At 38.7% G+C, this 11,582-nt stretch overlaps 1 protein-coding gene across 3 annotated transcripts in view; it reads left to right on the forward strand.

Moving 5' to 3' along the window:
- LOC110193614 (regulator of G-protein signaling 3) overlaps nucleotides 1-7,915 on the forward strand; it is a 111,911-nt gene extending 103,996 nt beyond the window's left edge. For 2 of the 3 annotated variants that reach the window (XM_078150037.1, XM_020965491.2), the window contains one exon: nucleotides 4,450-7,915. In XM_078150037.1, the coding sequence (XP_078006163.1) occupies nucleotides 4,450-4,557 (108 nt within the window). In that variant the 3' untranslated portion in view covers nucleotides 4,558-7,915. The remainder of the gene's footprint in view (nucleotides 1-4,449) is intronic. The other variant, XM_078150038.1, reaches the window with a different exon arrangement.
- Nucleotides 7,916-11,582: the final 3,667 nt, after the last annotated feature.

An 11,582-nucleotide genomic window follows, 5' to 3' on the forward strand; every position in this document is an offset into this window, starting at 1 on the left:
GTAACTTATTAACACATAATATATAGTGAATTGCACAAATAGAACTATATATGAACATGGAAGGAATTGGGGGAACAGGCATCACTTGAACTTTAATATAAACAGGTCAAAAGAGGGCAGAACACTCACAAAGTTTACTTTAGAAAAATGTTCGTTCAGCAGAGCTACAGGGATGCAGATGGGAACAAAAAGATAAAAGAAGAGTAGAAAAGGGAAGAAAGATTCAGGGAGAGATAAGTCAAAAGAATAACAGATGACATGATTAAAATGAATTGATTTCAATGCTTAACATACATATTCCAAGTAGCATAGCTTCTAAATACTGAAAGAAAAATTAAACTAATTATAAGGAGAAACAGTAGAATTATATTGGGAACCTAAACATATCCCTATTAGCCCTAGAAAAATCTAACCAAAAGTAAATAAGAATTTAAAGGCTTAAATAAGATTTTAGAAAAAATGTGTAGACCTCAGGAAAAGAGTATAACGTACATATTCTTAGCTATGTGTGGCACCTTTTCAAAAATTGGCATGTTAGGACATAAAAACCTTACAAATGAAGAAAAGTAGAAATGTTATACACATCCTTTACTGACCACAGTGCAATAAAAACTATATTAAATAAAGGGCCACTGAAGAAGCAATTAAAATCAATGAGAGAGTAAATAACTTACTATTAAAGAATGAGTGAGTTAAAGAACTAATCATAGGAACAATTTCATTAAAAATAATGAAGTCTATGAGACAACATACAGAAACTTTGGTGATGAAAAAGAAAAATTTATCATACCTTGCTTATATTAAGAATATAATGTAATATAGTAATAGCTGACATATAACATAATACTATATTTATATAATAATATTAAATATTATATTAAGAGAAAGAACAGGTCAATGAATTGGGAATATAACTAAAAATGTTAGAAAATTAATAAATGTAAAAACCTCAAAATAGAAATACTGAAAATCAAAGAAGAGATTAACAAAAAAAAATTCATAGATTAAAACTAGGACTTTAAAAAAGCAATAAAATTGATAAATTAGCTAATTTAATTAAAAAGAAGAAAACCAAATTACCAGTATCAAAAATGAAAAAGGAGAATTCACAATAAATGAAGAAAAATAAAAGGTATTAGAAACTATTTTGCCCAAATATATGCTAATAAAGCCAATAATTTAATGAAATAATAAAATTTTTCCAAAATATAAAATGCACAAATTAACAGTACACAAAATAGAAAATTGAACCCAGTTTTAGAGGAAGAAAATGAACAAGTCATAAATGAACTTCCAAAAAAAAAGAACTCTGAGACTAGATGAATTCACAAGTGAATTATATCAAACATTCAAGGAACAATTTCAACATTACACACACTGTTTGCAGAAAAAGAGATAATGTCAAATTCCTTTATGACACAGATGCAATCTTGATACATAAAACAGGGACAGACAAAACTGAAAAAAACTACCAATTTCCCTAATGAACATTTATATAAAAATTTAAAATAAAATGTTAGTAAAGAGGCTAACAAAATATCACAAAACTTATACACCATAACCAGGAATACAGAGATGGTTTAATATTAGGAAAACTATAAATTTAGCTATGTTAGTGATAAAAATAAATAAAAGTCATATGATTATATCAATAGATAAAGAAATAGTTTTTAATAAAATTTAGCTTCAATGTTTTCTAGTTAATCCTGCTAGACTGCAGAATAGGCAGAGGCTTTTCAGTTTTTAATATATACTTCAATTCCAGATTTTGACTGGTGTGTTTTGGGCCACTAAACGAAGCTGAATGAAGTTTCTGAATGCATTTAGGTCTGAGAAAGCCCCCTGGGTGTGTTAACCTGGCCACTTGTATTTTGCTGACTTTACTAAGCCCTCAGTTGTGCCTTTCTTATTCAACTTGATACTGTTTTCCGTTCCTTTGCTAAATACCAAGCCTGCTGGACCAAATAACAAATGTGATTGGGAACGACCTCATAGCCATTTCCACTAATTTGAAAATGTTCCCCAGATTCGCTCAGCAAAAAGGAAAGAGTTTGAGGAGTAGAGAAATATAGGCCAGGATGGGAGACGAAGACCTTGCTACTTTACTACAAAAAAGTGGCCTCCCTAATTTACTCCTGCTTAGGAAAACTGATTTTGAATACTTTTTAAAGTTAAATATGTACCAATCTAAAACATTTCAACCAAGGGTGGGTAGGTGGGGAGGGGGAGATGTCACAGAATCATAATCAAAGGGAGGCAGGAAAGTTCATGGAAAGAGCAGTGTAGTCAGTGTCATGAGATCTGGGTTCTGGTCACAACTTTCCATATTGTAAACATCTGTAAAAAGAAGAGATTGAATTAGATGGTCTCAGGGGGCTCTTCTAGATATCTAAGATTCCAGCAATGACTCTAAAATTAGGCTAACAGGGTCTCCATAAATGTTTAGAGTCAACTGCCTTCAGAGTTTTTTTTTGTTTTTGTTTTTTTTTTGGCGATAGGGGTTAAGTGACTTGCCCAGGGTCACACAGCTAGTAAATGTCAAGTGCTTGGCCTGAGGTTGGATTTGAACTCAGGTTCTCCTGACTTCAGGGTCCTCACTGTATCCACTCCACCACCTAGCTGACCCTACTGCCTCAGAGTTTTAACAAATGGTAATAAAATACATTGCCCTTAGAAATGCTTAAAAATAATTGATTTGATGATATGGCCAAGCATATCGTCTAGGGAGGCTGCAAGAGAGGAAGGCCAGAGGAGGGCTCTGCCCTGTGCTCGTTTCCTGTTGGCTATAAGGCATCCTTCTTTCGATAGGCTTTTGTGCTGCTGTGATACGGGGGCCCTAGTTATGGCAACAGAGGTTTTTGGTTGTGGTGGAGAGAGTGTTGGCAGGACTAGGTAGCTCTGGGACTCTTCTCTCAGGAGGCTTTTAATTTCTTTTCTCCTGTTCCTACTTAGCACTTTGTTAAGAAGTTGTTGTGTCTGCTTAATAGTTTGGGGTAAATTTTATTTTTTCTTTGTTGTTTTTTTTCTTCTGTTCCTTAACCCCTTCTCTTATACCTTTCTCTTTATGCCTCTGTATTCTTACCCTTTTACCTTTTTATAAGGAAATTACTTTTCTTTCTCTTCCTAGTATAACTTTTATAAAACTCCCATATGTTCATGGTACTTTGGTGTATATTCCCTAGAACAGAAATGTGAAACACGAACCTTATCACACTCCTGAATGTGGCGTGAATCACACTAAAGTGTAGTTCTTTTTGGAGTTTATGAAAAATGAAATATATAAACATGTATGGTTTTCCGAGTCAATATGTGACCTGTGAGGTTCCTTTTGTCCTTATGTTGCTTATGATTTAGTGGCCCCTGTTTCTATTTGAGTTTGATATCACTGCTCTGGAGTACCTTGCACAAAAAATTTCCTGCCCTTCATCAGTTTAAGATCCAAGGTTACGTGAACATAGAAAAAAAATTGTTGTTTTGAATGGTCACCAGGTGTTTATTGTGTTACTCTGCATGCTATATAAGGTACTATATATTGTGGGAATTGCAAAAGAAATATAACTTGGATTCTGCATTTAAGAACTTTACAGTCTAGGGAGGTGACATGTTACATGCAAAGATAACTAATGAGATAAAGCTGTATATAATAAGCATCAAATAGATTGGGAAGGTTATTGAATGCTTTAAAAGCTAGAAAGGGGAAAAAAAATCAGAGATGGCCTTAGAGAGGAAGTAGAATATGAGCTGAACTGGAAGGATAGGCCAGGATTTAGACAGGCAGAAAGAAGGGGAAGAGGCCATTCTAGAAGGGGAGAATGGCCTGGATAACAGGAGGCAATGACTAGGCAAAATCCAATTTAGCTGAAATAGAAAATGTGTACATAGAAGTACTAGGAAATAGATATTGCTGGAAAGGTGGGTCATGACCAGATTATTGAGCCTGGAATGACAGGCAAAAGAGTTTGGGCTTGCTCTTAGAGGCAGCAGGGAGTCTTTGAGAATTTTTGAGCATTTGAGAGTGGTGTTATAGGAAGATAAGTTTGGGGGATGACTTTTGTGGTGAAGGCTGAACCATACAGAGCAGGAATAAAAGGACAGCTCCATGTTTTTCCTGTTGCACTGCATCACTGTCCTGGAGCTTCCAAAAGTGGGGACACTGAGGCTACATGATATCAAAACAGGACACTGAGCTACATAGAATACTAGGACTTGATATAGTCTGACCATGAGGCAGTTATTATCTTGACATTCCACTGTGACAGCTAGGGAAGGCAAAATTGAGAATGTTAACTAATATGTAGCTACCCAGCTGCTTCTGCTTGCTATCTAGTAGTGTGACTTGTTATAAATATATAGATAATAGAATTCAGCAACAAAGGCAAATTCAGATGGGTTGAAGTGAACTCACTGAAATAGACAGAAAGCTAATTCCAGTTCTATCTGGTTCCACAGAAACTCCACCCTCACAGCTCTTTCCAGCAGGAGGCAGCGCCAGCCAACTCAACCTGTGAAACTCAGCATAGAAGCTTTACATCATCAGGACAAACTCTCATTGGATGATCAAACCCAAGGGCAGGACTCTGCTTCTAACAACTTGACCTTTTCTTGGGTGTCCTCCACTTGAGTATCCTCCATTTCACAGTAACTTCACCTCAATGTGGAGGACTAAGATGGTGGCCTCGATGGCATGCAGGGCTGTCCCAAGAGAGGGCCTCCAAGGGAGCATGCGGATTGGTACCTGATTGTCCACAACAGAGGAGACTTAGAGGAAACTCCACGGAGTTCTTCCTGATGAGGAAGAAATGAATAAAATCTCATCTGTCCTTCCTCATTCCCTGTAATACCTCTTTCTCCCTTGGAAGGGCAGAAAAATGGCTAGAGGGGCGTTATAATCCAGAGTAGAGTTAGCTTCTAGGAAGCCTTCCATTTTCAGAAGGCCTGGACTTAGGTTTATGGAAAAAATGATGTAACCATTGAAGATTGTAGGCTCAGGAATGAGGGAGCTAGGTTTCTGGATGGGAAGAGATTAAGAGATATCTCTCCCAGTTCCCATCAGTACAATCAGCAGATGGGCCAAGAGGATTTTTGGATTTTTCCTTGAACCTTCCATGCTTTGCCAAAGAATATGGTCAGTGCCGTGGGAGGTAGGAAATATACTGAGTTATGTCATTCAAGCACATTTAGGTTCTCTGAACTGAGTCAACAGGTTTAATCTGTTCATATCCAAGAGAGTGTGACATATCCTCAGGCCTTAGCAGGAAGTTATTTTTTTTTCTTGCTGCCTTAAAAGTGTTTTTTGAAGCAATAAACTCAAGTTATCCCATTGTGCTTAAAGTGAATTTCAGAGAGAAAAACAAATGGCAGCATTTGTAGAGTAGTTGAGGTCAGGAGATACATTTGGGGAACTCTTTGTTTGCTTCCTGTTGGATTAAGAGGTGGGCTCATCTTTAGCACTGCACAGATTGTAGATGCCCTGCTATAGACCTTAGTTTTTAACATTTGAGTTTAAAGGATGACTTACCATATAGGTGTATTTTAAGAAGAGTATTCTTCCAAAATGACCCCTGCCACCTCGCCTGCTGCTGTCATTTATCTTATTCAAAATGATGATGAAAGCTGGGGGAGCTGTTTATTGTTTGTATCTCATCAGAATTATCTCGCCAGATCTCAGAGGGAAGCCAGAGAGAAAATCTCAGGGACTCAAGCACACAAACCATCTGACTAGGGTCATAAAGCCTTAAATTTCAGAGCAAATAAAGTGATTTGCCTGCATGTCGTTTTGTTATCCCATTACATTATCCCTGGCCCACTCTGTATGATGCAGCACAACACTGGAACTGTGTTGTCTGTTCTTTCGTGGGATTCTACTTAGCTTATTGCGTGATGTATTTTTAAACTCTGGCCTGCTTTGTTCATATGAATTTGTGTAACGGGTGTATCAGTTGGAACCCCAGTCACAGTGGAGAAAAGATTGAGCCCCTGGGAAAGAGCAAAGTGAATTGTACTAAGGATCTTGCTCTGTCCTTACCTGGGGGGCTAGGGCCAGAGGCAAGGTGGATCAATGGTCTCAGGGAAGAGATTGAGGCCAGCTCAGCCAGTGACCAGCCATTCAGGGTCAATGCTGAGCTGCCCCAGGTGAATGACAGGTTGAACAGCTGGAACCTCTAAAGATGTATTGTCAGGATCTGCACAGACAGTAAGATGCCCTTTGATTTCATTTGATTCTGCTCAGAAATGACATTAAAGGGAGTGAGAGAGTGAGACTGAGGAGAATTACATTTCCGGGAAAGCAGCGAGCAGGCTGCCTCACTGTGACTCCTCCTCGATTCTCAGTGGAGGCGTCCTGGGAATTCTTCATAAGCATCGAGCATAGGGCTTAGTCAGTGAGAGAAATAAGGGAAAATATTCCAGGACTCCTAGATTTGGTGTTCTCCTTCCTGGCCAGTTAGATCAGAGCATCATAGATTAAGAGTGGGAAGGCATCTTGGAGGCCAGTGCAATTCTAGTGTGACTCCCTCATTTTTCAGATGAGGCGCATGGAGCCCAGTGAGTCTAAGTGACTGCCCAAAAGTCAAATGGGGAAGAAGTAGCAGAGGTGAGATTTGAACTTGAGTCTTCTCCAAATCCATTGGTTATTCCACTGTCCCATGCTGGGTGACCAGAGGGAACATGAGAGGCTTCCTGTTAAAGCAGATGTTTAGTTGTTAAGTCCAAACATCCATTTCTATCAGAGCCTCAATTTACTTGCTGTTGACTATGGTGAGCTACTGGGACCATCACTGTTCCCTCTCAAAAATCAGTGAACCAGTTAATCTTGCTTCATTTGCTGTGGAGGAGGAAGTATGACTTGGTATCCTTTGCTGTTCATCATTTCAGTCTATCACAAGTGTCCATACATGATATGTAATCTATTGAAGTGGATTGCATTTACAATTCATAATCATAACAAAGAGTCAGCCCTCTCTCTTCTCCATTAATCACTTTAAAGGCTCCATAGTGGCTTCTTTACTAGTTGGCCAATTGTCTTAGTTTGGTGTCTTAAATCCCAGTAGTTAAGATGAAGAGAATGTAACCGTTTGTTGTTGAGGAGGTTATTTGTGCTATTTGAATACAAAGTGATTATTTTAGGCCCTGGTACTCTGATAAGCACTTTATCTTTACAAGGTTTTCATGTATGACCAGATCCCAGGCCTTTCATGATGTTACTTCTTCTGTAGATAGTACTGACTGGGTTATTTGTTGTTCTGTGTTTGCTCTGATCTGAGTATGGGGAGAACATTTAACTTGTGTTTTATGATGTCATTTATTTGTTTGTGTCTTTGTGGGTGTTTTTTTAAAAAGAAAGTCCTGCCATCAGAGTTCCTATGGCACATATGCAGAGAGGCGGTAGCGCTAGAGGGATGGCCTGGCCCTTGGAGTGAAGACCACCTGGGTTCCAGTCCTGCCTCTGACACATGCTGGCTTTGGAATCTTGGGAAAGTCTTTACCTTCTCAGTGCCTCAGACAGCTCCCTAAGGCTGTGAGTTTCAGAGTGGGTGCTGATCTGCATTAGCAGAGGGACTCTGCTCACCTGGAAACCCCTACACCAATGAAATCACAAGCCTGGACCTTTAAAAAAAAAAGACTCTGCAGCAGAAACGGAGGATGTCATTTGTGGTAAATAAATCAGGACTTTTTATTCTGAAAGGACAATCGCAAAGAACAGATTGATTAATTAATCAACAAATATTTTATGAGCCCATGAAGGGAATGGAGGGGAAACTTCTTCAAGACTCGCCAGATGCTGGGACGTAAGAAGGGAAAAACCTCCCTTGAACCTTGAAATAAATGAAGTTAGGAAAAATAAAAGAAAGAGTAATCTAGAAGTCCTAATTCCAAGAAGTAATACAAGTTCAAAATAAAAATAACTTTTGGAAAAGTTGAGAGAAATTTGTGGATGACAGCGCCATAGTGGGATCTTCAAGAACACTAGAATGTTTGCGGTTACTGTTACAGAAGACAAGCATGCCCTTCTCTCTATGTCTCTATAGGAAAGAGGCCCTGGACTAGATGGGCAGGATTCTGATATTCTGATATTGGTTAGAAGTAGAAAAAAATCGGTTCTTACCTTTATGTGTATATGGCACTTAGCAGAAATCTTATTAAGAGGCCTTTTAAGTAGAGCCTCATTCTACTTAAGGTCCTCTGCTCTGCCTGTTCTTTGTGCTTAGATTTCTCGTCAGGCATGGTTAAGGCTAGAATTCTCAGAAGTATTGCTAAATGACCAAGCAAATGTCAATTTAATCAAACTGAATTTCAGATTTCCATCTAAGGAAGCAGAAATGTTTTCCTAAAAAGCATAGGGTTGCAGACAGAAAGTAAGGAGCTAGAAGTATCTAAAGGTCTTTTGTTCTGCCAAACTTAGCTCCCTTCTGGACTGCTCCAGCTTCACTCCTTTCCCATCTCCGTGCATAAAGAAGAAGAATGAATTTGTGGAATTTGGGGTCAATTACAGATTAGTTTGGTAGAGATTGTTGATCCTGCCCTCAATTGCAGATATCTTGCTGCTTTCTTTGCAGTTCTAGAAAGAGAAACCTCTTCTTTTCCCCAGCCCTGTCCTTAGTTCCTCTCCCATCACTTTTCCATGTTCAATGGAAGTTCTAGCTCCTAAAACATTCCTGTAGATCTAGAACTCCTAAATTGGTGGAGTCTAGGGCAGGAGTCTTCAGATGGCTCATCTCAAAACACACTTGGATACTGTGAGGCAGTAGCCACAGCCTTTCCATCCTCCTAATCCCCTACAGGCATTTCTGATGTTGGGGTTGGGGTACAGCCAAAAGCCGTCCCTGTAGTCCTTCCCTATGATTATGGGGGAATTCCTCATTTCCTTATAGATTTCTGTAAGCATTTCCTTGCTATTCCCTACTTACCTAATGACACTGAGACTTTGGGAAAATAAAAGTTAGCTCCTTTCCATAAAAATTTAGAGACCCTTCTTCTAGGATAGAATTTGGTCCAGTTTCTTCATCAAGATCATCAGTAACAAATATTTGAGGATTTCTCCTCATAGTTATATATGTGTTATAAAGAATCTTAGAGGATAGACTAGACTCAAGCTCTCTGACAGCATTCTTAAAAAAACTCAACAAATAACATCTCAGTGTTGACATGGGTATAGGAAGATTTGTCAGGGGGCAGGGACTAAACCACACAAATAATTCTGTAGCCTCAGTGTGTATCCATAACCTGTTTGTGTACATTAATACTCACAAAACAGGTTGCCCTGATCAGCAATATGCAATTGACATTATTAATACAATATTACTAAATGCCACTATATAATCACTAAACACAGCTGTAACATTATTTGAAATTATCACCACTTTAAAGTATTGTTCCTATGGAACTACTTGTAATATTATTTCATTTAACATGATATTTTTTCCGAAGTAAGGTTGTTTTATTTTGTGGTACTCAGGGAATAGCTGAATAAAGTTCTCTTTATTATTATTCTAAACTGAATAACCATCAACAAAAACAAACATTCAAATAAAATTGAACCCTGGATTGTAAACTTTTGAATTCATGCACATTTCATATGTATAAAAGATAACTTTACACACTGCCTGCCCCTAATGACAATCAGCCTTTGGACAATAGTTGAGTGGTCCTGAACTGTTGAGATCACTAAATAGTCAACTCAGAGCTTTCAATCCTAGGGCTCTTTCCTCCCATTTTCTTTCTTCCTTTTCAAGACACTACATGCATGCTATTCTTCCCTCCTCTCCCAATCCTTTTCTTCTTTCACTAATCACAGCTCAATAATTCTTATGTTAATTTCTCTCTCATACATACATATACATTATGTTTGTATTTCTTCTCCCTCACCCCCATCTCTTCTACCTCTTCTTGAAGGAAAATCTTTCGTGAACAGTCTTTCTCCTCCTTTGTTCCATTTGTGATCCTTCTTCCTCCAGACCACCCTAATTCTTTTTTTTTTGGCTAGGCAGTGGGGTTAAGTGACTTGCTCAGGGTCACACAGCTAGTAAGTATCAAGTGTCTGAGGCCGGATTTGAACTCGGGTCCTCCTGACCTCAGGGCTGGTGCTCTATCCACTGCGCCACCTAGCTGCCCCCCCACCCCAATTCTGACTGATATGAATGAATGGTGTTAGATGCTTATGGTAAGGAAAAGCAAAGTCATTCGTTTTGTGGGTAAAAGTAGATGTTCAGTTAATTCAGCAAACATTAGGTATGTACTAGAGGTGTTCAGTGTTAGGGATGCAAAGATGAAATATTATATATAGACCTTGTCCTTGAGCAGCGTCCAGTTTAGTAGAGAAGATGTGGATGCAACTACGGTAAAGGCAGAATATATTAAGTGTGTTTTAGAAAATTATGTTGTCCACAAACAAGTAAAAGAAGGAAATTTGAGGAGGGAAGAGAATATGAACAATCACTAGATTGGATCAGGGACACTTCAAGGAAGAGGTGGCACCTGAATGGATTCTCAAAGGAAAATAGGGATTCTGAAAGATAGAGCTAAGAAAGAAGTACTTTGAAGACATGGGGTGTGGCCTATGGGAAGTTTGGCTGGAATGAAAGGAAATGATATGAAATAAAGGTGGAAAGGTAGTCTGGAGTTAGATTGGGGGTGGGCTGGCTTATATGATATAGGAGGATCTGTTGTGTCCCAGAAGCAATAGAGACACTGAAGGTTTGGGAGCATAGAGGAATAACATAGCCAGACTGGTGCCTGAGGAAGATTGCTTTGGCAACCATGAGAAGGCTGGATTGGAGAAAGGAGAGACTAGAAACAAGAAGACCAATTAGGAGACTCTTCTAGTATTTTAATGAGAGGGGTGGGAGGTCTGAAGTACAGTGGTGGTCTTGTGAATGGAGAGTAACAGTATGAATCTGAGAGATGTGGAGAGAGTTGATTAGTTTTGGCAAACCAACTGTATCTGCAATTAAGCTGAGGGAATAGTTAAAGATGATACTCCAAGGTTATGAAACCTGGGTGATTGTAAGGATACCAGTACCTTTAACAAAAACAAGAAAGCTTGGAGGAGTAGCAGATTTAGATAAGATAATTGTTTCTGTTACAGATATCATGATTGTGGGATAGTGACAAAGCATCTAGGTGGCCATTGCAAGTTGGTGATAATCTCTCTTCAAGAGAGAGATTAGAACTGGAGTTAAGATTTGGGAGATGGTAATTAAACTCCATAGAAGCTTGATGTGATTATCAAAGGAGAGAATATGTAGACCAAAGAGCTCAGGACACATCCTTGGGGGATACCCATACTTTTGGAAATGGCAGCAAAAGTCTAAAAAGGAATAGTTAAAACAGGTAGTAGGTATGCCAGGAGAAAGCACTGTCTAGGAGATCAATAATATCCAAAAAGTGAAGAGAAGTCAAGAAGGATAAAGACTAGGAAAAGGCCATGAGAGACCTCTGATAACCTTGGAAAGAATAGTTTCAATTAAGTGATGATGTTGGGACCCAGAATTGCCAGGGGTTAAGAAGTGGATGGTGAAGAAGTATAAACAGATATCAGATGGAAGGATGAGAGAGACATGGGCATGTTTTTAGGTAGTAAGGAA

This window comes from Phascolarctos cinereus, unplaced genomic scaffold, assembly GCF_003287225.1.
Source record: "Phascolarctos cinereus isolate Bilbo 61053 unplaced genomic scaffold, phaCin_HiC Scaffold_2;HRSCAF=192, whole genome shotgun sequence".
In the NCBI taxonomy this organism is placed as follows: Eukaryota; Metazoa; Chordata; class Mammalia; order Diprotodontia; family Phascolarctidae; genus Phascolarctos; species Phascolarctos cinereus.